This window comes from Onychostoma macrolepis, chromosome 23 (assembly GCF_012432095.1).
Source record: "Onychostoma macrolepis isolate SWU-2019 chromosome 23, ASM1243209v1, whole genome shotgun sequence".
NCBI lineage: Eukaryota > Metazoa > Chordata > Actinopteri > Cypriniformes > Cyprinidae > Onychostoma > Onychostoma macrolepis.
The window spans coordinates 17,627,706-17,655,435 of NC_081177.1; the positions used below are offsets into that span (position 1 = coordinate 17,627,706).

Sequence of the window (27,730 nt, forward strand, 5' to 3'; positions counted from 1 at the left end):
AAGATATCTGAAACTATATTACATCAAAAAGATATTTGCCTTTGAAACAATGATAAAAATGATGCCACGAGTGATTTCTCTGCTGTAATTACAAACACAGTAATTGCATACTGAAATTATGCTTATTAAATTGGTATTTTTGTAAACAAAAGTGATTTTTTTTTTTTTTTTTACATTATTTCATTTTGCTTTTCAGTGAATGTGAATAGTAAACATTTCATTGACGAAGCATGATGGATCTCAGGCGAGTCAACGTTTTAGATCTTTAACAGTTTCATTTCATACGGGTTTCATACAAAAACAAAAGACCAGTTTACTTAGTATAATTCTATAAAATACTATGGACAGCACTTCTGCATATGTAAAAAAACAATATAATATCACAGTGTATTTCATATTAACATATGTATTGCTCTTGCAAAATATTGCTTATTTCATATTTAAAAAAAAACACTTGATACAAAAACCAGAAGTAATAGATCAAGAAACATGAATAGAAAACATTGAAAGTAATATGCCTTCAACAATATTCAGTTAAAACACATACAGTGCATTAAATACAATAAAATACTTGAAGTAAAATATTAGAAACATTCTTAGTGCGGATTTTAGCTGTTGTTCATTAAGACACTAGTTCCTCGTCTGGATACCAAAATGTCTCTGTAAAATAGAGTCTGAGTGTGTTGTGATTTCGTCTGAGCTGCACAAAAAGTTCTGCACATGCATCTACTGTAGTCTCGAAGCAGTAGATCAGGTTGAATACTGGGTAGAAGACAGGGTCAAGGATGATCAGTGCTTTGGTGATCTCAGAATGGAAGTCAAAAGAGTCCATCAACTGGCTCATTCAAAGTCAGCGTCTGGCAGAATCTCTTTATCCACTAAGTCACACAGTGTCTTTCTACAAAGCCTGGGGAGAGAGATGATTCTGGCAGTGCTGAAGTAAAACAGTTACTTCTCAGTAACTCAAGGCTGGTATCCAGGGTATGGATCCTCTGAAAAATGATATAAACAGCAATTTTACCCACTTGAACTTACACTGTTTTTTTATGGTGGTCACAATGACATAATTAAATTTACCTGCAGCCGGGGGTCCTTGATAACATCCACTGCTGTCACATACACCAGGGGGTCCAATTTCTCCTTGCTGACCTGAAGCTCCTGGAATACCTGGAGGTCCTACTTTACCATCCTCACCTTTGGGACCAAGTTCCCCTATTTTAGCTTCACCTGGAGGTCCTGTACAAGTAGAAATAAATAGTGGTGCAATTAACACTTTAAAAAATCCTTACAAAGACATTATTTGTGCTCGTGTAAAGCAAAATTATGTAAAATAACAGGACTGATTTTCAGGGAAAAAAAAAGGATATATTGAAAAAATAGCTTAATTTGTCAAATTCCTATTGTGCATAGTTTTTCATGTTTTCATCATAAATTCACTCAATTTTGATAGATTTCTCCTTAAAATACAAAGACAAATAAAACCAATCTGCCAGTGATGTAAAAAATAACAATTCAAGATATACACTACTGCTAAAAAGTTGGAGGTCAGTAAAAAAAAGAAGAAACAAACACTTTTTTTAGTAAAGATGCATTAAATTGATCAAAAATGACAGACATTTATAATTTTATAAAAGATTTCTATTTCAAATAAAATGCTGATCTTTTGAACTTTCTAATCATCACAGAATCCTGAAAAAAAAAAGTTATCACGATTTATACATATTACAGTTTTTGTTTATTTTTTTGATCAAATAAATGCATCCTTGGACAGCAGAAGAGACTCCTTTACTACTTTATTGTGTCTCTCAGATAAATTTCTCTTGTTTTAAAAGATGTTTAACTATTTTATTTGAAAACAAGACAAAAATACTAATTAAAAATATTTTTTTGCAATGTTTATCAAACTTTTGGTACAGAAACCTAAATATGATGATATAAATAATGAAGACCCCTTTAAAACAATTTACAAAGACAGCTGTGTGATACACAAATGTGTTTCAATACCTGCAAAACCTTTTATTCCTTGTGGTCCCACCACATTTGCTCCTGGAGAGCCCTTCTCACCAGGCATCCCTCTGCGTCCTACAAGTCAATCACAGAAATACTTACATAACGTAATCCAGAATTTCAATAAATCAACTAATGTGTCTAACGACAATCATCAGATGCGCTGTTTGCCCAGCAGATTGCATCTCCAAAGAAATGAAAATGTCAAGGCTTACCCTGCTCACCAGGGTACCCTGGTTTCCCAGACTCCCCTCTGCTTCCTTGTCGACCCTGAGGGCCTCGGGATCCAGGTGTCCCCCTTCCCCCCGGTATCCCAGGCTCTCCTGGTGGTGCTACTGGTTCCTGGATAGGCACTGGCTTTCGATTCATCTCGTTCAGAAAAGCATCCATCTTCAGCACTTCATCTAAAACACAATTTATTATCAGCTCATAATTGCTATGCAGTTACTCAGGCCATTAAATGCTTTTAAATTCTGCATTTACTGTGACTTAATTAAAATGGACGTAGTGAATATAATACATACTGTGTACAAGTTTTTCGCAGGCCTGTGTAACAAGCTGGTAGATCATGGCAAGAGACTGTGGTTCACCCTAATAAACAGAAGAATTATTAAAACAAACAAAATCTATTTTATGTTTTGCATATAGCAAAGATATCACTTTGTAACCCACCTTCTCTCCTCGCTCACCCTTACTTCCGGGAAGACCCTGTGAAAGAGAAAAAATAATCTGGAACATCTACTTAACAGCCAATTTCTATCCAACTTTTTTCAAATATATCAAATCTTTTCTAGCCATCTATCTCAGCTGGACTGGATGGATAAAGGACACAAAACAAAGAGTAATAGAGCACAATTTTACTTACGGTGGGCCCTACGGAACCTAATGGCCCTCTCTCTCCCACTGGCCCTGGATGACCAGGCATACCCTGGAAGCCCTACAAATTGTAGACACAGAAAAGTGTACAGTGAAAGCATGTACAGTATGAAGTGTTCAGTGAATGCATGATATATGTAAGGCCAAGTCTTACTCTTGGGCCTGTGATTCCTGGGCTACCGATGTTACCCTCCAATCCTCTGGTACCCTGTGGGCAATTTATTGACATAAGGATGAATGACAGACTGAAAATTTCTAACACACTTAGGACAATACCTGCTTCAAACCACACAGAGACTTGCCTTAGGACCAGGCATGCCCTCTTCACCTTTTGGACCAGGAAGCCCTGGTAAACCCTATGAACACAAAGTGATGAAAATGTGAGATATACCAGAGAGAGGAAAAAAAAAACTAATATGATCAGCTACAACCATGGCCAATAAGATGTTTGTTGAAGCTCACCTGACTCCCAGGCCTTCCAATATCTCCTTTTTCCCCTCTTGCTCCAGGTGGGCCCTTATTAAGACAAAGAGAGAGGGTTTAAATCTGTTCCAAATGCTAATACATTAGATCTTCTCTGTAGAAGAAGTGTAGGCGTACCACTCTGCCCATTACAGTTATTCCCCGTGGACCAGCGGGTCCAAGAGTGCCAAAGCCGCCCTCAGGGCCCGATTTACCAGGTGGGCCCACCTCTCCCTGGAGAGATTCAGAAAAGGAACAAAAATAGAAACAAAAGAGACAGTAAATACATATATAATGTTACAAATGACAAATGAGTGCTGTTCTTTTGAACATTCTTTTCATCAAAGAATCAGCATATTAGAATGATTTCTGAAGGATCATGTGACGCTGAAGACTGGAGTAATGATACTAAAAATTCAGCTTTGCCATCACAGAAATAAATAACATTTTAAAATATATTCAAACAGAAAACGGTTATTTTAAAATGTTTTTAAATTGCGCTGTGGATTAGTGGTTAACATAAGGGTTGTACACTCAAACCCAACTTTATATGCAAGTTTCCTTACCTTTTGTCCCACCTCTCCTTTTTCTCCCTTCTCCCCACGAGGGCCAGGTCTCCCCTGAATACAAGCATATCATTACACCAATAATTATCATAACACTGATTATTCCAACAACTATTACAATGATTTCACAAGCTTTCTAATGTCCGTGTCAGTTTAAAAATGCAGCGTTGTAGTCTCACAGGTGGCCCGGTGTCTCCAGGTGCTCCAGGGACGTCGGTGGTGCAGGTGCACGCATAAGCAGGGGCAGGACAGCTCTCCTCGTCTCTCTGGAGAACAGAGAGCCACACTTAAAATACAGAAGCAACTTTAAGGCATCCTGCACTACATAATGTAATTCAGTGCCATCCATATTGATATGTCAACTCAACCTAAACTGATCATGTACCTGTGAGGGCAGATCACAGCAGTTGTCTTCTGATGCCCAAGTAGTGTTGCACACAATCTCAAAGGACTGCAGCTGGAACTACAGAGAAATATAATACACATTGCCTTAATATGTGTTTATACATTACTTTTGTCAGTATATTTGTGGTCATGAGGTGAGACTCACAGTCGCAGATCCGCTGTGAGGTCCACGTGTCCTCACTAGTTTGCCCAACATCTCAAAACCATCAGTGGGCAAAGTTCCCAGGGGGCGTGCGGGCCTCTCGCCAACCCGCTGGCAGTCCACAGACAGAGATACACTCACCTGACTGACCAACAAATGGATCTGCCAATCAGTTAAAGAGATGAGAAGAATCAGTGGCAGATTAAATGTTGTATTTCTTTTCTCTCCTCACTCAAAATTCTCAACTGACTCTTCACTAAGCCCTGTCCTAAAACATTACTGGCCAATCCTTAGAAAATGTTGCTATCATTTTTGAGAGAAGCTTTTGCGCTTTTCTATATATAAAATCTATAAGTAAATGTAAACTTTCAAATTAGGCGTTTCACTTTTTAGTTGACGTCGAGAAGTGTTTGCCTACATTCTGATTCGAAGTTACATTTTTAAAGTGAAATGGCTGATACATACAAATAATAATAACCATCACTGTTGGAAATCTCCATTTCATTCCTATGGAACATTCTGTAAAGCTTGTCTGACTGAGCAACATTAACTAAAAACCTTTCACACAAACCTTATGAAAGCTTCCATAGAAAACTGAGTGGACTTGTGGCTGGTCAAAGGTCAGTTCCTGTATCTCTCCTCTGTAGTCCAGACTGAAATACAGCAGAACCTTCTTCTCAGCTAAATAACAGAACAGAGAATAAGCATCTAATGAACTTTGGATTTACAATTTAATAGTCCTTGAATTTATCTACTCAAGTGTCCAGGCACTCACGGTTCAGCACCACCCCCATCTTGGGCTGGAAGTCATTGTCCGTGAGCTGCCAGAGGGCGAAGGGTTCCCTGGGTGAATCCTGCAAGAGCCTGAAGGCTATGCTGATGGTGTGTTCTGGAGAGAAGCCAGCCGGATGAATGAAGCTGAGACAGACAGACAGGGTGTGAGTGCTGAATGAAGGGTGTAACTGAGCTGTTTAATAATATGTGCGTGTGTGTGTTTTGTGCTCTCACCCTGTGCTCTGGGTCAGCTGTACGTCTCTGTAGAGGGTGTAACTGGGTAAGGTGCTGAAGATGAAAGGTTCAGCTGCCACACCCTCAATAGTAGAGTGTGCTCTCTGAGTTAGACCGAACGCTTCCATCATGTCGAAGCCTAGAAAACACAAATTCACTTGTTTTTTTTTTACAGTTTAGGGCTAAACAGTAATTATGAAAATAAGTATAGTTTCCAACTAATTTTATTTATAAACAAAATGTAACATTTAATTTAAAAAAAAATAACTACTGTTAAAATACTTCATTTGAAAATAAAAATATTAAATACAAAAATGTAAATATAAAATCAGATATTTAAATCTTAAAAAATGTGTTGGGCACCAGTGAAATTAAGTATTGGCTAGAATGAGCAAACAGAAACTGTTGAGACTTTCAATGGCATAATGTTTCTTACTGAGAAAGTCAGAAAATCTTTTTGTTGCCATATTTGCACTGCAAAGCTCAAAAAGTAGAGCATAGTGCTAGAAAATGCCAAGGTCATGGATTTGAGTTCAAGGGAATGTGTGAACCGATCATACGTACACCTATATCTCAATGCAAGTCATTTAGGATAAATTTTCCAAATGCATTAAGTGTAAAAATATAAATATGACCATACCATTAAGCACATGATTTCTGACCGTTGTCTCAGGACACACTGAGAAATAAAAAAAGACATCATGTTATGTTTGAAGAAAGCTATAGTTTTATCAAAAGCAGTGTAAAGGTCTGTTCACATCAAAAGTGTAGCGGAAAAGCAAAGCGAATTGCTTTCGGTTCATTTGCATTCAGTAAATTTCCATTGCTGTATGAAGAATTGATCCACTCACAAAAGAAAAATAGTTTGGTTCTGTTGTCAAATTAATTGGTTTGGTGTGAATAGGTGAAAAGGTATGCATTATTTCTATTCAAAATCCTGATTTCACTGAATGCTCATGGAAATATTTGTGTTTGATTTGAACAGGCCTTAACTGTTGCAACTTTTACCTTCTCTTTGTACGGGATGCAGTCGAGGAGGAACCTGAATTCTCACTGGAGCTGTTGCTTTATGAGAGAATTATATACTATTACAGTTAAGCAAAACAAACACCAGTTATTTTTTAGGCTGAAGTATGACTCAAACACGATTCTGACCTGTAGGGTGAAGGATAGTGACCGCAGCGCCCTCTACTGTTCCCACACGGGAGTGTACACTGATGCGGTAGACGGTTTCCGGCTGCAGCTCAGAGAAACAGTGACTGCTGCTAGCAGCATCTACTATATCCTCTTTAGTCTGTTTATCTGAGCACAAATGTACAGAGAGAAAAGTAAATAACCTAAAACAAACTACCTGTTCAGAACGTTTTCCAAAAACAGTTAATGATGCTTCATTACAGAGCTGGTACCTCTGAGGGCCTGGATGACTATGCGATAACCACTGACCGCTGGCACGGGCCTCCAGGACACACATATACTGGAGTGGTCAGACCGCACCACACTCACGCTGCTCACCCGCAGACTGGCTGGTTTGTGCAGAGAGAGAAATGCACATAGGAGAGTAAATATGAGACACTGTCTGGCGATGCAATGTAAAGTGGGAAGTTTATACACTGTAATACTAGAGATACTGTATTGATGCGTGTGTGTGACTCACTGGTCTTCCCCTGGGCTGAGGCGCTGCCGCCCTCTCTGTTGCGGTACTCAGCAGTTACCAGCACACTGTAACGAGTGTCAGGCAGCAGATTCTGCAGCAGGACGCGCCTCTCGCTGCCTGGCAATGACACCTATTTAACCAAAATTACACCTCATTTACAACACAACAAACAAATTAAGCAATGGTTGAGATGTTCCAGGGTTATCACAGTTTTGAATTTAGTTTTTACTTCTATTTTATTATCAATTCATCCTTTATTTCTGTTTTATTTTTTTTTATTTTTTTTGCTGTTTTCTATTTGAACATATTTTAAAATGTAATTTAATTCTGTGATGGCAAAGCTGAATTTTCAGCAGCCATTACTCCAGTCTTCAGTGCCACATGACACTGAAAAAATATATCTGCTGATTTGGTGCTCAAGATTATTTTTTTTAAATTATTATTATCAATGCTAAAAATAGTTGTGCTGTCTAATATTTTTGTGAAGACTGTGATACATTGTTTTCAGGAATCTTTGATCAATAGAAAGTAAAAAAAAAAACTGCATTTAAAAGAACTGACACTTTTGATCAGTTTAATGCATCCTTGCTTAATAGAAGTATTCATTTATTTTTAAAAATCTTAAAATTTTGAATGGTATGATAGCAATAGCATATGGAGTGATATTAATATTATAATAATACATTAATAACAGTTAATTGTTTTTAGGGCCGTCTAGTATTATCACTATCAAGTTTGAATAATCAACCTTGATTTTGTAAAAGGTCATTATTAATTTATTAATTTGAGAGTCACTTAACTGTTTTGTAATTTGATGTTTTTATTTTTATTTCAGCTATCAGAAGTGTTTTCATTTATTTGGTGTGAACTAGATCTTGACTATCAGTATGACTGGTGTTTGCCCATTCATAGGCCAATGCCACAATCTTCAGGTTTTTTGTGTGGTTGTCAAGCGATTGCAATGCAGTTGCTAAGGTGGCCTGAGTGGTTTTAAGTGCCTTTTTTCTAAATGGTTTTGAGTGGTTGCTATAAGAGCCCAAGTACCTATGTCTCTGTAGTACCTGTTCCCTAAATATGGGATCTATAGGGCACGTAAATGGAGATAAAACAATTCAAATACATACAGGCAATACAAAATAAGAGGTTTCACTCTTCTAAAAGCACTCACTGTGTTTTCCCTTGCATCCCCATTGAGCGGAGTGTACGCCACACGGTACTGCAGCACATGAGCATTGGGATGAACCCAGGTGACCAGCATACTGACTGCTGTCTCCTCCGAGATGGACAAACTGCTCGGACCACCTCCAGATACTAAAACAGCACAAAAAATGCAACAAAGTTATTCACGTGTTGCAATCAAAGGTATCACATGCATATAAGTATATACTCACAGGTGCTGTATCGTATAGCCACAGCCTCACTCTGAGCGCCATCGGCATATAATGCGGAGAGTGAAATCTGATATTCCTTATCTTCCTCAACCTCTTCCAAGATTGCCCCCTCACTCTCCCCATGTACTGTCAACTGTAATATATCCATGAATTACCACCTGTTATCACCCATTTATGTAAGCTATTTCAATCAGTATTGACAGCACAGATGTAACAAAGGAAGCGTTAGTTGGAGCTAACCTGCCTGAGGTCTCCTTCACTGAGGGAGATCCATTTGATGAGATAAGAGACCACGTCATCCGCCGCCGCTTCCCATCGCACTGTTATGTCACTGCCGGAGAAGTTAGTGACTCTGAGATCCGAGGGAGCTGGGACTCTTACTGGAAGATTAAAGATAATATAATGAACAATCTTCTAAACTGAAGTAACAAAAATTAAACGTGTCAAAATGTGTGCAACTTACAGGTAGTGACATTGGCTGTGATTGGAGTGGACAGGCCCTTTTCATAGAGAGACTGAACTGACACCAGATACCTGGAGAGGGAAGACAAATTCTGCAGCAACACCGTGTTCACACCTTTGACCTCCACCTGAGAAACAGAGAGAACATATGCTGATTTTGCGCATTTATTATTATTATTGAAAACAGTTGTGCTGCTTAATATTTTTGTGGAAATCGTGATACATTATTTTCAGCATTCTTTGATGAATTTTATATTCAAAAGAACCGCATTTATTTGAAATAGAGGTCTTTTGATCAGTTTTAATGCATCCTTGCTGTATAAAAGTATTTATTTATTTAAAAAAATATATCTTACTGACCCTAAACCTTTGAATAATAGTGTAATAAGCTGGATTACTAGTATTACTAAAACATGACAAAAAAGAAAGACTCAAAGCGGTTTGGGTGGAACATCAAAAACCTAACAAGTGACTTCTGGGATCTGCTCACTTGCTTAACGTCACTGCCGTGATTGGTGCTGTAGACGATGCGGTGTGCAGGAACATCGACAGCTCCAGGGACCCATGTGACCTTTAGAGTGCTGTGACTGACCATGGGAAACTGCAAACTGAGAGGAGACGGCAGTGGGACTGGAAAAAATAGACAGATGAGAGAAAGAACAGAGGGAATGAGTAAAAGACATTAAGGAATTTCCAAGGGATTTCTGTGGGACAATTTGATATGGCAAGAGACTGAACTTCTGAGTTGCAGGTATAAGAAGTTGTAGTCAGGAGTTGACAGAAAAGTAAAAATGTTGTTTGCTATTTCGTTATTAATCCGTTCTCAATTTTCTTTTACTGGTGGTGGGAATTCCCATGTAAAACTCTTCTTGTCAATGAATTGGCTCAAAATTATTCAATGAATTAGGGTTCACAAATGTCCAAAAGAGCATTCAGCATTTGTGTTTAGAGCAGAAACAGTTAGTATAGACATCTTACCACCACATATTGGTTGACAGTTTCCTTTCATGTTCATTTACTTTTTACCATTGAGGAACAAACGTTAATGTAGTTAACTGGCTGTTATTATAAACATGAGAACCAGCCATCTGTTTTTTCTGATCTAATTTATGGTGCTTAGTGACAGAAATAATGTTTATGTGTAGTTTTTGTGTAGACTGTGAACATTTACTCGCCCTCATGTTATTGCAAACCTGTATGACTTTCATTCTATTGCAGAACACACAAAAAAAAGTACTTTTGAAAAATGTTGTTAGCCAAACAGATTTGACTGACGTCCATAGTATGGACAAAGAGAACATTTCTAAAAATTTCTTCTTTTATGCTCCACAGATGAAAATCATACAGGTTTGGAACGACACGAGGTTGAGTCAATTTTCAGAATTGTTAAATTTTGTGCAAACTATCTCTTTAAGACGATTTGTCACACCTGTCTGGGAAGTGGATAAAAGCGTGTGTGAGCATAATGGGAAAATCAGTCTCGTAAGACTAGGTAGATACGTTTCTATGTAAGTGCTGATAAATGAATCTGTATTTACAGGTGGTGCCGATGGCTGTAATTGGGTCACTGGGGTCCTCATCATAAAGAGCATAAAGTGTGACTGAATAATCTGTGGATGGCATCAGATCCACCAACTCCACGTCCGTCTGAGCTGGTCCAAACTTCACCTGGCACAAGAAACAAGAGCACAGGAATAGAATCAAACCATTGTAACATAATTAGAAACACTGAGCCACATTGTGAGATGTCCCAGACTCACCTCTTTGGCATCATCAGGCTCTCCATCATTGAGTGCTGAGTATAAGGCCATGTACTGTGTGGCTCCAGCGGCCGGCTGCCAGCGCACCCGCAGACTGCTAGGAGAGGAAGCGGTGACCTCAAGAGCCTCAGGTATCGCCAATGGTACTTTAAAACGGAGAGCACTTATTATGAAATGCAGTGGGGTCTAAAACTCTGAGACCACATTACATTATCAGCATAAAAATAAGTAAATATTTTGCTTTAACGTCAGCAGCACTTTTGCGGCATGAAATTACATTTACATTTATGACAGTATCAATTTCTTATTCATTTCTTATTCATAGTATTTGTTTTTAAGTCGCAAAATCCTAAAACTTTATGCTTCCAAGTTTATAATCCCAGATTTGCAGTGTGGTCTAAGGATTTTTAACTATAAATTAGGAAATGCTATGAATGAGCATTTTGAGTGCTGAAACTCACAGGTGGTGAAGGTGCCTCTCAGAGCAGAGCCCACATTGATCTCATAGACAGGAAAGATGGACAAGTGGTATTGTGTCTGTGAGGACAGTCCTGTCAGCAGAACTGTGGAGTCTGTTCCATTCACTACTACCTGACATCAATCAACAACATGCACATAAAAAACACAAAGTGAGTTTTCTGAATGCAACTACAGCATAGAAAACATCCTCTAGGTGGCACCAACAAACCACCATTTCTTCAATTCCTGTTGCTCACAATTAAACCACAGCTTTTAACATCTTTACAGGACACCAGTCTAATGGCTGGAAGATACCAACTTTTAGGCAGCATCCAAAATTGCACACTTCTCTACTATACAGAGGGTGAAAAAGAGTATGTCCGAACTCACGGTTTTCATAAAACAGTTGGCAAAAAATCCCCGGATGACCTATTATTTATTTAGTTATTTATTATTATCCCATGAGGCCACAGGAGAGGAGTTGTGAATGGCAGTGAAGTGATGCAACTGTAGTAAATAATTCATACCGATACATTCGTAATACTGTACATAACATATACTTTTTAAAGGTCGCAATGTATACTTGTTCAAAAAACATACTTTATTTCAGAAACGTATGCAGACTTTGCTTTTACATTTTAGCGCTTGAAAGAGTGGCTCACCTCTTTCAGACTCTGTCCTTCAGCGGTGTGGTACACCACTCTGTACTGCTGAGGACTTTTGCTGGGGACGGTCCAACGCAGCCGCACCTCTCTCGAGCCTAGTCCTACATACTGCAGATCAGTTGGGCTGGGATAGGACAGAACTGGGTCCTGAGTGGGACGCTCCATTCCTTCTCGAAAAAGACATAAACCATTTTGTTTCAATGGGAGTATGTGGGAATTTAGATCAGTATAATGAAGATCAGTGTGTATGTGATTGGCCTACTCTTCGCTTTAATGCGGTCTTCAATCTTGCCACAGAGGATGCGTGCTAGTCTTCCCACCAGTTTACTGAGCAGAGGAAAATCATTCACGTTATACACATTCAGCTCCAGCGGTTCAGACGCCACCTGCCTCAGCTCTGCCTCATCTGCATTTTTCACACCTGGACATGAGTGGGAAAGAAATGAAGATAAAACTTTGTGTGTGTATACATACACATAACTATAGCAAAGGTAATTTTAAATAGTATACACTGTGTTTACACTACTGTTCATGTGACTAGTTAGCAATTAAACATTAAATTGTTTAAATGGCAATAAAGACATTTATAATATTACAAATGATTTCTATTTTTAAACAATGATAAGAAATGTTTGATCAGCAAATCAGCATATTAGAATGATTTGCCTTGGTGAGCAGAAGAGACTTTTTTGAATCTTACAGATCCCAAACCTTTGAAATGTAGTGTTTTCATTATCAAACAGCAGTCATCTTCACAAAGCATCTCTGAAATTCCTTACACTCGATGTGGAATTTGCTTAAAAAAGCTCTCACCAATAGCAATGATCTCTACGCCGGCATTCTTCAGCCTGTTGGCTGCAGCAATGGCATCATCTTGAGATTTCCCATCAGTCAACAGCAGCAGGAACTGTGGAGTGCTGGGTCGCGCCCCCACATCCTCCTTCAGATTGTTCTCAAGAGCATGTATGAGAGCTTGACCTGAAATATAGACATGTTAAAAATGAACCAGTACTCTTTCATCACTGCTGGACTACCTTGATGTGTGATGTATATAGGATTCAGATTATTAGATAACAAAAATAAAAAAATAAATAAAAACAAGCCACAAGAAGCTGTGCATTTAGTAACTTTACATTTGTTGAAACCTAAAACCCTCTTTACCGTGTTAAAAAAGAAAAAGAAAAATTGCTTATAAACGGTGACAAAACAAAATGACGATTATAAAAAAAAAAAACATTCAATAGATATTAAAGAATGCATGACATATTTCATTATACTGGATCTGGCTGTAAATGTAGCTTGTCAATGTTATCATTATCAGTCCAATAATTAAAATAGGCAGGTATATTTAGAACGATAAATTACAGGTAAATTCTCATGTTTATGGTTGCCAAGCAACACACATTATTAGAGAATATGCATTCACAGGGCTGCATTTATCTGAATTGTCCATGTGGCTCTTCCAATCAGAAATTCAATTCTGAACCTTCCTTTTTAGAATATTTTTAATCCCAGGTCATTAAGAAATATACAGGGTATTATAATATCTACAGTTACCTGTGAAAGTGTTGCCTCCCTTGTATCTGAAGTTCCTGATGGCCTCCAGAAGTGGCTCTCTAGAGGTGAAGTTATTAAGATGCCACTCTGTCCGTGGATCTCCACTGTACTGAGACAATGCTGAAATAACAACAAATTAAAACTTTTAATCAGTAAGCATGCATTAAATGAATCAAAAGTGACAGTAAAGACATTTATAATCTTACAAAAGATGTCAATTTTAAATAAATGCTGAACTTTCAAAAGTATCCTTAAAATGTATTATGGTTTCCACAAAAATATTAAGCAGCACAACTGTTTTCAACACTGATAATAATAAGAAATGTTTCTTGAGCAGCAAATCAGCTTATTAGAATGATTTCTAAACAATCATGTGACACTGAAGGCTGGAGTAATGATAATGAAAATTCAGCTTTGGAAATCAGGAATAAATTACATTTTAAACTATAGTTCACTTAAAAAACAGTTATGTCATAACTGTAATAATATTTCAAAATATGACTGTTTTTATCAAATAAACGCAGCCTGGGAGAGCATAAGATACTTATTTCAAAACATAAAAAAAAAAAAATATCTCACTGATGCCAAACTAAACAGTAATGTGTAAAGTTTCATTAAGTAAATTAATTAAATGCCGACTCTGAAATGCACAGCTTTGGAATTGCAATGCATATACAATGTATATAGATGATATGAAATAACTTCTCACCTATTTGCACACCCTGCGGCCCAATGTGAAAGGGGACAGCCAGGCCCTCCAGGAAGTCACGCACTTTTCTGAAGTTTGTGCGGCCAATGCTCCAGGATCCGTCCACCAGAAGGACCAGATCAGCCTGAGCTCCAGCGCTGCATTCAAATGGCTTTCGTGTGGAAACAGCTTGAGACACATGGGCAAGAGTCAAACACTGCGGTTTTAATAAAGGATAACATTAAGCACTAAGCAGTGGAACTTAAACTGAGTGTGTCTTTTATTAATGTCTTTAAGCCCGGGTATGTTTGCACTTTGTTGTGAAGTGTATTCAAGGGTCTTTTCAAACATTCTTCAATCCTCTCTGCTCCTATATAAAACAATTTGTGCAATGATTTTGCAATCTACTGTTTCTCAATGGTGCATTCCTATCTATGTGTGTGTTTTTTACGGATGGGAGAAAGGAGGGAACAAATTTCAGTCCTGAGGGCACACAAGAGGCCCTGATAACAACCTACACAGTGTCATTAACTCTGTTTTGTCCCTAATTCTGTTATTAGCCCTCACTACACAGACACAGGAAACATCAACACAGCTCATTAACTCTGTTAAACACTGACCCTAACATGTTCCTGTATCACTGAGTCAATGTGTGTCTTACGTTTATATTTGCATATTTATGAGGTCAATAAGAATGAGCATTGATTTTTCATTAACTGTTTGCCCATCTGATTGATTTAGTTCATCTGAAATGTGAGTGGCATTACCTGTGACAGGCTGGGTTGGGGTGTTTTTTCTCGGTTTGTTGGTGATGGTGACCTCTTCTCTCACTGACTTCCCTCCATTTTCTTCTTGATCATTTTTATCCTCGGTCTTGGATCGATTCTTGTCTTTCTTCTTTTTCTTTTCTTTGGTGTTTCTGTCCACTTCTGGCTCAAGCTCAGGTACAGCAGGAGGCTCTATAGCAGTAGAAAGACATAACTTTAAGATAAATAGCTAAATAAAAGTATTATGTACTGCTGCAAAAAAACAATTATAGGACATCAAAAGCTTAAATTATCTGCAAAATAAAATATAAGTATGTTGATTATGTTTAAACATGTTAAGTGGTTTCTGAAGAATATTGGAAGACTGGATATTAATAGACTGAAAAATCACTGACAGTTAAATGAGTGACAATAGCGAGTGATGGTGTCTGTATTCCCACACCCCGCCTTGTTCTAAATGCACACTCAGCACAGGTGGGCACTTCCCCTCCTTGTCCAGTCTTCTGTTCCATTACAGCTGCATTAATTACAGGCATTTGGGGGATGAATGGACTTTTATTAATAGGTTAGATAGTAGAGCTGGCGCCAGTTCAACCATCTGTAGCTCCACCAGTAAAACGCTGATAATGACAGAGAGACCGCGGGACGGAAGGCCGGCACAGAGTTCCTCTGCTTTGTACACCCGGTTGGGCATGAACTATAAAAGCATGTTTGGTTTGTCACTAAGAAATGTTATGCTGTTAACATTTTTTTAGTAACACTGTTTCACACATATGGAGCTAGGAGCCAAAACTGCAGCAGCAGGCATACAACTTTTTAGTTTTTGACAGAAGTCCCTCATGCTCATGAAGGCTGCATTTTTATTATTAATAATACAGAAAAAAATAGTAATATTATCACAATTACAGAAATCATTCTTATATGCTGATTTGGTGCTCAAGAAACATTTCTTATTATCAATGCTGAAAAAAAGTTGTGATGCTTAATTTTTTGTGGAAACAATACTTTTTTTTTTTTTTTAGGATACTTTGATGAATAGACCATTCAAAAGAACAGCATTTGTTTGAAATTAATTCTTTTTTAAAAACATAAAAGTCTTCATTGTCACTTTTAATAAATTTAATGCATCCCTGCAGAATAAAAATATTATTATTATTTATATATATTTTTTTTAATATTACTGACCCCAAACCTTTGAATGTTAGCGTATAACAACAACAGTGTTAATTTATATAGCACATTTAAAACAACCGAAGTCAACCAAAGTGCTGCACAGAGTATGCAAAACAAAAACAAGTCGACGAGTTTATAAGCAATAAAACAGAAACTATAAAACACAAACTGCAAAAATGGATGAGATTCATTAAGATAAAGAATCATTGCACAATAAGTAAAAAAATATTAAATGCCAAGGAGAAAAAATAAGTTTTAAGAGTAGACTTAAAAACAGATAATGTTGAGGCAGTTCTGATATGAATTGGGAGACTATTCCACAACTTGGAGCCAACAACAGAAAAAGAACGATCACCTCTGTTTTTGAGACGTGCCCTGGGGACTCGCAATAAACCAGAATCAGCAGATCTGAGTACTCTCGACTGAGTGTATGGTTGTAACAGGTCAGATAAGTACTGTGGAGCCAGATTATGGAGAGATTTATAGACAAGCAGTAGAATTTTAAAATCAATTCTATATTTGACTGGCAGCCAATGCAATTAAATCAGAACAGGCGTGATAGACATGTATAGAACACCAAGCAGGTTTTGCTTTTTTTTGCAGGTAAGACTGTGTTGACAAATGCATATACAGTTAACTTCTAGGAACCTGGCAGACAGTGTTTGCGAATCCTCTACCTGTAGTCGTTGGTTCTCGGTAGAGCACAGTGGGAAGGGCTGCTAGAGCCTCCGTCACGTCATCCACCTCTCCAGATCCAGAGCCAATGGAGTGAGTTTTCTTCTTCTGCTCCCTGTTCCCGCTGCGGATCAACTCTTCTTCCCGCAACCCATCAACTGACAGGAAATCAGAGAATGGGTGTGTGTAAATGTGAAAGGATGTGAAGTGAACAATAACATTTTTGATGATTTATATAGTAAACTATTAGATACATCCTACTACATAAAACAAATAAACAGTGTTTAAGCCCCATTTTATGAACACCTTGCTGACATACAAGCAGATCCACATGGAAAACCTGAGTGGATGCTTATGCTTTTATGAGGGAACAATGGAATAATCGCCCTCAGACAAGCAAGCCTGGCCCTCTAGCCAATCCACACAACTGGCCTGTTCAGACCTGCACAGGGCGACAGTAACCTACTCTCCCAACGTATCACAGATGTTTGGCATAGTCTGCATCTTTTAACAATGACAACACCAGGCTAATATGGAATAAAGTCTGATCTCCCATAACAAAATACTTCTCAACGTTCTAATTTTAGCACATTCTCAGCTGGAGTGAAATCTGAATGTCAGGTATTTCATCATTTGATATCAGGTTCCTTTCAGGGAGGTCGTTTTGTGGGACAATACTGTGTTTTTAAGGGAATTCCAAAAGTGTTTTGTGCCTGTAAAGACACAAGCGTCAGTCCCAGCCTGTAATCCAGCAGGAATCCATACGACACTGTCAATTACAGACAGATCTCTCCTGAACACTGTTTTTGTGTGTGTGTGTGTGTGTGTGTGTGTGTGCGGAGTGTGTAATGTGTTAAAAGGGATTGTTTCTGTACTGTGGGACTATGTGTTGACAGCTTGTGACTGCTGGGAATTACGACGTACAGATTTCTGCTTCTTGTGCACAAAAAGCACTTTGGGAAGATCCCCACCTCAAACAACAAATCAGAAGGTAAACCTCTAATCTGAATATAACTTTAAGGCTTACTGTAACTGTTTAGTACAGATGTGAATGATAGCTCAAATTGTGTAGCTTGATGAGGGTAGGTGTGCAATTAGTTTTCTAAATTAAAACACTTTTAGACTGGCAGGTGAAATATTCCATAGAGGTTACAGGTAGGAGTAGTTGGTTTGCTATTTTGACTTGGACACCTAACAACAACCTAGCGGCAATTCTAACCACATTTGCAACCACAAAGCAACATCCTCTTATCCTCCACTCTTACTGGTGAAGCGTCTTTTTGCAATGAGTTTCTCCAGTGTCCCATTGAGCACCATAACTTGGAGGAGATACTCCTGTCTGGGGTCCAGGCCTGCCACCGTGGCCCGGCCGCGTGTAGTTGTGAGCATCAGTTCTGGCTGAGGAACCTCTAGAAAAGAGAACGAAATTGTGTTTTAGAGTAAATAAGTTTCTCAAACAATCCTCCGCCTTCTATTGGGTGGAGAAGCAGATAGTCCCACCCCAAACCTATGCCATTGATTAAGCTAAGTCAGTGCCCTTGAACTTTTGATATAAAAAAGTTTGTTCTATTTGCACTTTTCCTGATCATTTCAGTCAGAACTGCTTGAGACTAAACTGAAAAACAAAAAAACAGAATGAATGTGTCAAAAATGAATGCACCTATTATGAGTGCATCTATTTTCGAAAAATTATATTAAACAAAAATTTAATAAATATAAATATATATATATATATATATATATATATATATATATATATATATATATATATATATATACACACATACATACATACATACGTACGTACATACATACATACACACACACACACACGCATATATACACATACAGTGCCGTGAAAAGGTTTTTGTCCCCTTCTTCCTGTGTTTTTTTTTTTTTTTGCATATTTGTCACACTTAAAAGATTCAGATTATCAAACAAATTTTAATATTAGACAAAGATAATGCAAGTAAATACAAAAAGCAGTTTTTAAATGATGATTTCATTTAAGGTAAAAAAGCTGTCCAAACCTACCTGGCCCTACGTGAAAAGTGTATTGCCCCCTCCTATTAAATCATGAAAGAACTGTGATTAACCACATTACTTTAGAAATCTGAGTTAAATTTCACTAGCCAAACCCAGGCCTGATTACTGCCAGACCTGTTGAATCAAGAAATCACTTGATTCAAGAAGTCCACCTCTGAATGGCTCAGGAAAAACAAAATGAAGGTTTTGGAGTGGCCAAATCAAAGTCTGGACTTAAATCTGATTGAGATGCTGTGACATGACCTTAAACAGTCCATTCATGCTCGAAAACCCTCCAATGTGGCCGAATTAAAACAATTCTGCAAAGAAGAGTGGGCCAGAATTCCTCCACAGCGACGTGAAAGACTTGCAAACGCTTGATTGCAGTTGTTGCTGCAAAGGGTGGCACAACCAGTTATTAGATTTAGGGGGCAATTACTTTTTCACGTAGGGCCAGGCAGGTTTGGGCAGCTTTTTTTCCTTAATGAATCATTTCAAAACTGCATTTTGTATTTACTCGGGTTGTCTTTGTGTATTATTTAAATTAGTTTGATGATCTGGATCTCTTAAGTGTGACATATGCAAAAAATTGTAAAAACAGGAAGGGGGCTAAAACCTTTTCATGGCACTGTATTTTATATATATATATATATATATATATAAATAATATTTAGTATTTCCACATGTAGGTGAAAAATTTTAATTTGTACTACTGTCTGTTCAAAATAAATGAAAAGAAACCGACCATAGATTTGTTTTTTCCTGTTGTACCGAAATCGTATCGAACCGTGACCCCCGAACCTAGGTACATACCGAACCGTGACATCTATATATATATATATATATATATATATACACATTAGGGGTGGAACGGTACACAGATGTCACGGTTCGGTATGTACCTCGGTTCGATACGATTTCGGTGCAACAAGAAAAACAAATCTATGCTCGGTTTCTTTTCATTTATTTTGAACAGACAGTAGTACAATTTTTTTTTTAATTTCCGCCTACATGTGGAAATACTAAATATTATTACATATATCTGCAGTATATATATACATACAAGGAATAAATTCTTGAAATATATTTGATTTAGTTTACAGGTAAACAAGGGGGGAAAACAGTGCGACAAGTAACTTAGCCTATATATGCAGAGGTTCAGTTAATTTTTGTGACAGGCTTAATTTGTTCACAGAAAGGAAAGTCAAATGGCAGAAAGCCACATTCTATTTGTTTTCCTTATTTTACAAAAGCATGTTTTGTTTCCATTGAAAGTGTACACAAATAAAAGCAGAGCTTTATACAGTGGTGCATTATTAATAAGACAATAAGTGTTTAAAGTTGATTCTGCTGGTATAAGGAAACAGTTAAAGTGATCGCGCCGGAGCGCGCGCGCACCCACCCAGCCACCCATACACACACACACACACACACACATCAGTTCCAGCATTGCCACCTTGACAGCACAGTTGGTACTTTATCAAAATAAAATACAGTGAACCAAACATCAGCGCGCGCGCCTCTGTGTCACTGTTGGAACGCGACTGAAGTACAAAGCCTATAATTTACATAATAAATAATAGTTTAGCATTCAGATACATTACATCGCAAATATGGAAATATTATGGAATATTTGGATTTGTGCCGAATGAGAGAGGTAGGATACACGAGCTCAAAGCTCCATTTCGCAAACAGTTGAGTGCGCAATTAAGCCTTTAAAGTATACTCCTTTGTCAGTCTATGTGAGAGACGCATTCAGAATCAGCACATGGTCACTGTCTGGGGGCTTTGTTTTCAAGCACGCAACTCATGGCATTCGCTGTTCTTCTGCTGGCGGTTATCAAACAGCGGATTGAGGTTTTACCTGCAGACATTGACGATAAAGGCTATGGCAATTGATCATTCCAACGCGATCTAAATTTAATCATAAACATTAAATATGTCTACATTCACTACGGAACTCGGATGAAAATTAAACCGACACTCGTATGGTAAACATCTAAAATAAAATGTGGCTTTATAATTCATCTCTGTAGATTTAATATATTATAGATACAGTGATTTGCCACTAATAGAAGGAAATCATGTATGGAAATGTTATTTGCGGCAGCTCCTTAATACCCGGCCACTTTTTGTACGGATTAAGTTTCCTTCATTTATTTGATCGCTCGCATCGTTGTTCGGCATCCTAGTAGGAGTCTTCAACTTGGTTCGGTTAAGTCAATGTATTTATTTGCATAGCATCCACGATACACATCGTTTCAAAGCAGCTTCAAGGTCTGTTACCTCTAAGGGCTTAACACTGAGCAGTTTTACCGGGAAACATCACGGTATAACAATGATCCACTGTTTGAGATCTAGCTGTAGTGTATTCTCCCCTTACAAAATTAGCCATGGTTTTGCTACTCTTACCATAGTTTATCCATGATATTTAATAAGATTGTGGTTATAGGAACCAAAAACACGGTCGCTACACGTTTACTATAGTAAAACCATGGTTAATTGTCGTAAGTGTTTTAGCAGTTAGCCTCAGTACCACTGTAGTGAAGGAGACTGATTAGTAATGAATATTTGCAGCCTCTCAGACAAACAACAGAGCGATTTTTTTTATTATTTAAAGAGATTTACATATTAGTCCGTTTTATTCTAAGCGTGTGTAAGATGTTATTCAAAAAATATTAATGTAAAACGGTTGGCTTTTTCTGTGGTGATTTGCATTTGTTTACGCTGTGTGACCTAAAACATGGCGGAATCCGTGGTAAAAATCAACGGCTAGCTGTGCATTAAACGATTTGAATGCACTTCGCTGAGGCAACCACCCTCCGCTGCGCGTCGTGCATTCAGCCGTTGATTATCCCATACATATACTCCAGGAGTTGCTTTTGTTCTCAAAAAACATATTATTCCTTGTAAAGTATGCATTACTGTAATTTCCTTCTTATTTTGGAATATAAAGGTAGCTTTTATGATCTGAGACAGACTTGATGACGCACGCGACTGTCAAAGGCCACCTCCTGAAGGCGCAGACTTCGAAATGAGACACAGCATGTGGTTTTTCATTTTAAGGTATGAGGGAAAATAAGAAGAGTAGTGAATTATATACTTACATAGAATGGGCAGTGAGAAATTACTTAGAACTTAAACCTAAATATCGTCAAAAGATGGCAGCGTGTGAGATTTTATTGTGAAACACGAATGCCTATTTCTGTCTGTCTCTGCCTGGAGCACTGTGGGGCATGTGTGCTGTTTGTTTTGCTGTGTGAACTTTCTCAAGACTGCAACAGACCTGTCTGGACTCACCTAACTGAGCACAAGGGCGGAACAGTAGATAAGAGAGACAAAGATAAAGACAGAGAGAGAGAAATGGTGGGAAAGAGAGAGGGAAAGAGAAGGGGTTTAACCGAAAGATATGGACACACATATATGGTAAAAACAAGATGACAAGTCAGACAGAAGAGATATGAGCAAAGGTTATGACTATCCTGATTCGATCAGCGCTCAAAAATCCCGCTTTCCTATTCCTCACCTGTTCTGAATGCTTAGTCAGTGGGATAAGAATATACTGTTCTACAAAGAAAGAAAGAAAGACCCTTGATAATGTCTGGCTATAATCTTTTAAAAATAAGTAACTTTTCTATCTATTTGATTTATTTACTGACAAATACAGACATTTTTTTGTTTCAAAATCTCAAATTCTGTTGGCAAATTAAATAAATTGAGCGCTTCAGAGGAATCCAATTCTTGTTATGTGTAGCAGACAAAATTTGGGTGTTTCCTCAGAGCAGCGGATGATTTAATCTGCCCTGAAGCGACCAGTTATGACTGCTATATGCTGTGACAATCAGTGAGTTTTTTTTTTTTTTTTTTTAATTTATACTTTTAATTCTGCAAGGATCTATTAAATAGATTATAGCTGACAGTAAGTAGTTTTACATTGTTAAAAAATATATTTGTTAAATTGTGCTCTTTTAAACTTTTTAATTAACAAAGAATCCTGAAAAATGTATTACAGTTTCCACTGTAAATATGAAGCAGCACAACTGTTTTAAATATTGAAAATATTAAGAAATGTTTCCTGAGCAGACAATCAGCATATTATGATTTCTGAAGGATCATGTGACACTGGAGCAATGATGCTGAAAATTCAGCTTTGCCATCACAAGAATAATTTACATTTTAAAATATACTGAAATCAGTTTTAATTATAAACTGTAAAAATATTAATTTCACAATATTACTGTTTGTACTTTATTTTGACAAATAAGTGAGCATAAGAGACTTCTTTAAAAAACATTAAAAAAGGTTTGAGTAGTACTTTATATGTCACTGCATGCACATGTAATCTTAATTAGTTACAGTTAACTGCAGTCTTACCTGTGATGGGCCGCACACGGACCTTATAGCCCTGCACCGGCCCTTCCGCCTCCTTCCATTTCATCTGCAGCCGATCTTCAGACAGAACAGTCAGCTTCAGACGGCCTAGAAATGCATACTAAGACTTTATGCAACATGCTTTGTTGTAATACAAGTTCAAAACACATTATTAGCAAAGAAAACAGATGTATTAAGACTGTTAGTCATTTGATAAGCCTTTGGCCAGATGCACACACAATGAATATGTGTGTAATAGCATAAGTCAGATGAGGGACAAAAACAAGCCTGTAACTCCTAGAGAGAATCATAGGAAAAGAGGCCTGTATGTGGAGCTATGAGGAATGAAGCTAAGATATGTATGTCTTGAAAGATCAAAGTCTTCCTCTAAAAGCATCTCAATGGCTCCCCCCCTCTCTACTTCCCCTCTGAGAAGTTTTAATATTTGAACAGGAAGTTTTTCATTCATTCCTCCTTTTCCTTCATCACTGTTCTCTTGCTCAACTCTGCCCTTGTCTTCATCTTATCTGCATAATTTCCACATGCCAGCTTGTCACAATCCCCTCTTTCATGTTCCCAGCCCCGTCTTCCCTCTCCCCAGCTGTCCGTGAGTGCTCAAAGCCGGCCCTGTAATGCCCTGCAGGGTAACAGGGAGTTGAGGACCACAGGAAATCTGCTTTTCGGTGGGGTTGAAGGTCAGCCTGAAGGGGCTGCATGCATGTAACGTCATAGCCCAGAGGAGTGTTACAATGAGTATGACCCCAAAAAACATGAAGATCTTTGTCCCCTCTTACTGTAGTGTCTTTAAGCTCCCAATTATGTTACTGGGAGAATAAAATTGGGGAAACAGTGAAATGCCGGGTTCATACACTGTACAAAAAAATGCAGGGTTTCATGTACTATAAAAATGTTTTATTAGGTATAAAAATATGCTTCATGTGTTAACATCCAAATTAAGGGGTTTAATTCAAGTGGGGATTATTATTATTAATGCTGTTATTATAAAGCAGGGAATGGTGAAATGCTGGGTTTCACGTACTATAAAAATATCTTATTAGGTATAAATGATGCACTAAAATTAACAGATTTAATTCAAGTAAAAATATATATTATAATATAATATTATGAAATTTATTAATATAAAACTAGGTGAATGATGAAATGCTGTATTGCATGCATTTAAAAAAAAAAGTGTTATCAGGTATAAAAAATGTTTCATGTGGTACCATTTAAATGAACGTTTAATTCAAGTAGAATTATTACCATTATTATTATTTATGACAATTAACTGCATTAGATTATAGCAATAAAAGTACCTTTAAGGGTGAAATTCAGTAGAAATAGCTTCCTACGGTAATATTTTCACAGTGTGTCAACAAATAAATATCCATGCTCTGCATTAACTGGCAGTGGATCAGAGGCAAAAGGAAGCTTTCACACAGCAGCACCACCAACCCAGAAGTCAACAAATGTGCGGCCAACTGCTCAGACAAAAACAGTGTGGAAAGCACACGCGCAGCATGTATCCTCTAGGGATGACAGAGATAACAAGAGGCCTAGAGAGGACACATAAATTACTCCAAGCATTTTTAAGGCAAATTTCTTTCCCAAATGTAGCAACATCCACAAAACGCTATGTGCAGTTGTCTAGGGATTCCACAATGTTGCACAATGGCCTCAGGCAATAAGTTTGCATTCTAGACTATTCTTTTCTGGTGTACTGCTAACCAAGAATTTCCTTCCCTTGGGGAAAGGTACAACTGAGACAGATTGAGGTAGAAAAATATCTGTATCATTTGGCTAAAAAAAAGGAGTTTAAAATGTTAGTGTTTCTGCAGTAGTGTTTATAGGTTTTTCGTTGTTGTGAAATTACAACACACTTTTCTAGCAAGTGGGTTGTAAATTTGGTCCCATTAGAAGGACTGTTAGGAATGCAGATGACATTTCACAAACAAAACAGAAGCTGTGTGTTTTCTGACAGTATTTCAGATGCTATCATAACTACAAAGACAGAATAAATTATCTGTAAATGCATTTACTAATGTATTATGTAAAAACAGTTCTCTAAGGCAAATGTGATATAGCATAGGTACAAATATATTAGTACTATAGTACCAGCATTAACATTCAGAAAACACAGTTATGATGAGATATAATTTAATTAACTGAATTAATGGTTAAAGGTATAATTTCTATGCCACTAGGAAACTACCAGTAATACATAAACAAATTGTATACTTGTATGCTATAGTTGTTTCTGCAACACACTTCACCTTTACATAAATAAGAAAGGGAATGTAGTTCTGCACCAAAAGGGAGCTAAATGTGGATTGCTATTTTTGTTTGCGGCATTGCGGGCATGAATGCTACTTGACCCTTTATTTCATTTTGAAGTGCACAGGCATTGCATTTTGGTTAGAAAAAAAGGACATCTAATTATGGAAGCAATTATCCACGGCTCTCAAAGTCTGACCATATTCAAGGATGCAGGCATACATGAAAAAATACAGAAACAAACATACCGTTAGGGGCTTACAAAAATTACTAGTAGATTTTAGAGTAGATTTTATTTAGTTTATCCTTATCTGCCAGTATTTAACTGTGCACGAACATTTTCCTTAAGTTTACATTCATATTACCTTTGCTTTGATTACCTTACCAGATCACCTTTTGGTACAAAATAGTACCGAAATTTAACACTGGCAATATTTCAGATCAGTCACAACAAAAACAATTCTCAACATCATCCAAAATATTAATGCTGGTGCATATCTAGTAAATGAGTGGCTTGAGTGGCAAGTAAAAAGCAATATATAACCTTGGGAATGGACTTTAGAAACCAGCATCAGGAGAACCGTCACCAGGATGAGTGTCGTTCGCTCTGAGAGGGCCATCACGATTGCGCTGGTATCAGTTAAAGACCTGTGGGAAATGGTTGAAAAATGGGAAAATGCTGTAAGCAAGGTGAAAATGAGCGTAACTTTCGTTCACTCCAAACAAATATCAAAGCAGAAGTGATAATGATAAAATAAACATCAGTTATGGTTGTTGGCTGTTGTTTTCTGATGAGGCCACATAAACAGAGCATCCCAAACCTTTTAATGTTAAATATACTCTCCTAAACAATAAGGGGGAGTGAGAAAGATAGACAGAGAGAGAGATGGGAAACTTAAAGAAAAGGCTGCACCAAACTGGTCATTAAAGGCCCATTGAAGACTATTACAAGAAGAGGGAGGGAAAGCTGAACACCTGTTATATATGTATAACCAGACATGTCTGCAAAATCTGAATGCAGTTTAGTAACTGACCCATTACAATGCCACCTGTGCACATCAAAAATTAATGGAGAGAACAGAAAAATCTTCTCAGCAGTGCGTTGGTAAATATTATACGTGCAATTATTTGACACCTATTTTAATTGGACCCCCTCCCTCCCCTCGCTTTGGGCCATAATAAGACGGCCTTTACATGCATTGGCTTGTTGTACTGAATACAGCAGAAATAGATGATATCAGGAACTTTAAAGAGTTGAATCTGTTGTGATACCACACCTATAATGAGCTGTCGAAAGCTATTACCACCGCTACACAAGCGCATTATGAAACCCAAAACTGAAGCAGCACGCAAAAATGAGATGAACTGCGTATTACTAGGTGGTTAGACTCGACTGTCTTACTCATTATTTAGCTACTCAAACTTGACTTGTATAGATACTGCTTAACTCAGTCACAAACGTAAACCACTAGGAACAACATTACAGCGAATATATAATTCAAAACAGCATCAGCTTCTGTTTGTGCAGCAAAGCAATGAGAAACGCACACCCATAACACTAACTCAAATAAAGGTCTATATGGCTAGGTAGTTTACCTGAAGCTGAAGAGTGTACCTGGCGCATTCCACACAGGTAAGGGATGTTAACACATTGAGTCCCGGTCACTCACTTCCCATTTGCTGTCGTTTATGTCTCTACTTCGGTTGGGTTAGGTGTGAAATCTGATACGGGTGCAGTGCCCTCCTCTAGTGATACAGAGGCGGGGAAAAGTCAGTCAGGGTGGTATATCAGCTGTTCTGCAAGGCTCGAGAGAGAGAGAGAGAGAGAGAGAGAGAGAAACCGCTGCCCAAAATCTTGTCGGTATATGTTTTTGAGCAGTGCTGCCAACTTAGCAATTTTGTTTCTAAATTTAGCAACTTTTCAGACTACCCTAGCAACTTTTTCTTCCAAAAGCACCTAGCAACAAATTTAGCCATTTTTAAAATTTATTTGGCCACTTTTGATAAGTGGCAATAAAAAGGCACACTTTTTCCAACCAAATTACACAAAAAGAGGAAACCAAAGATGCCTAGCAGTACACACATCACGTGAATTAAGTTAGCTGCTATTTGCAATTGTTCAATTTAATAATAATAATAATTTAATAAGTGTTCATTTATGATACACTTTGTTAGTAGCTTGTACCTGCGATTGTTGTTAGTACACTGTAAGAAAAATGGAAAAGATACTAGTAATTTTCCAGGACATTATCCATTTGTAACCCGAAAACACAATGCGTAATTTAAAATGCAGGTAAAAAACCAAAACGGAAAATTATTTCATATTAACATAGTAGAATGTGC

At 37.6% G+C, this 27,730-nt stretch overlaps 1 protein-coding gene across 4 annotated transcripts; it reads right to left on the reverse strand.

Annotated features, from left to right (window-relative positions):
* Positions 1 to 144: 144 nt before the first annotated feature.
* On the reverse strand, positions 145 to 27,137 carry LOC131532464 (collagen alpha-1(XX) chain). Of its 4 annotated transcripts, none has more exons than XM_058764137.1 (42): positions 26,984 to 27,137; positions 25,932 to 26,035; positions 23,117 to 23,221; positions 17,983 to 18,126; positions 16,720 to 16,875; positions 14,870 to 15,061; positions 14,124 to 14,291; positions 13,415 to 13,534; positions 12,671 to 12,835; positions 12,120 to 12,278; positions 11,855 to 12,024; positions 11,195 to 11,324; positions 10,734 to 10,879; positions 10,512 to 10,641; positions 9,464 to 9,603; positions 8,975 to 9,101; positions 8,752 to 8,891; positions 8,512 to 8,644; positions 8,289 to 8,431; positions 7,121 to 7,250; positions 6,873 to 6,989; positions 6,622 to 6,768; positions 6,475 to 6,525; positions 6,107 to 6,145; positions 5,467 to 5,605; positions 5,234 to 5,376; positions 5,030 to 5,139; positions 4,462 to 4,620; positions 4,297 to 4,374; positions 4,091 to 4,177; positions 3,912 to 3,965; positions 3,484 to 3,579; positions 3,346 to 3,399; positions 3,186 to 3,239; positions 3,038 to 3,091; positions 2,873 to 2,944; positions 2,680 to 2,715; positions 2,532 to 2,598; positions 2,223 to 2,411; positions 2,005 to 2,082; positions 1,078 to 1,236; positions 145 to 992 (listed from the first exon to the last, which is right to left on the reverse strand). In XM_058764137.1, exons 2-42 carry the CDS (start codon positions 26,005 to 26,007, stop codon positions 964 to 966), a joined length of 4,686 nt encoding a protein of 1,561 aa, XP_058620120.1. In that variant the 5' UTR covers positions 26,008 to 26,035; positions 26,984 to 27,137; the 3' UTR covers positions 145 to 963. The 4 variants fall into 4 exon arrangements, with proteins under 4 accessions (XP_058620120.1, XP_058620119.1, XP_058620122.1 ...); XM_058764136.1 differs by having other exon boundaries at positions 6,475 to 6,531; XM_058764139.1 differs by lacking the exons at positions 25,932 to 26,035; positions 26,984 to 27,137 and having other exon boundaries at positions 6,475 to 6,531; positions 17,983 to 18,124; positions 23,117 to 23,182.
* Positions 27,138 to 27,730: the final 593 nt, after the last annotated feature.

Excerpts from the sequence above, each read along its gene's own strand:
- LOC131532464 (XM_058764136.1), bottom strand. The coding sequence starts at position 26,007 with ATGGCCCTCTCAGAGCGAACGACACTCATCCTGGTGACGGTTCTCCTG. Across the intron at positions 12,836-13,414 it reads GGGAGGCAACACTTTCACAG|GTCAAGCTCTCATACATGCT; the intron begins GTAACTGTAGAT and ends TCTATATTTCAG. Across the intron at positions 1,237-2,004 it reads AGGAATAAAAGGTTTTGCAG|GACCTCCAGGTGAAGCTAAA; the intron begins GTATTGAAACAC and ends CTACTTGTACAG.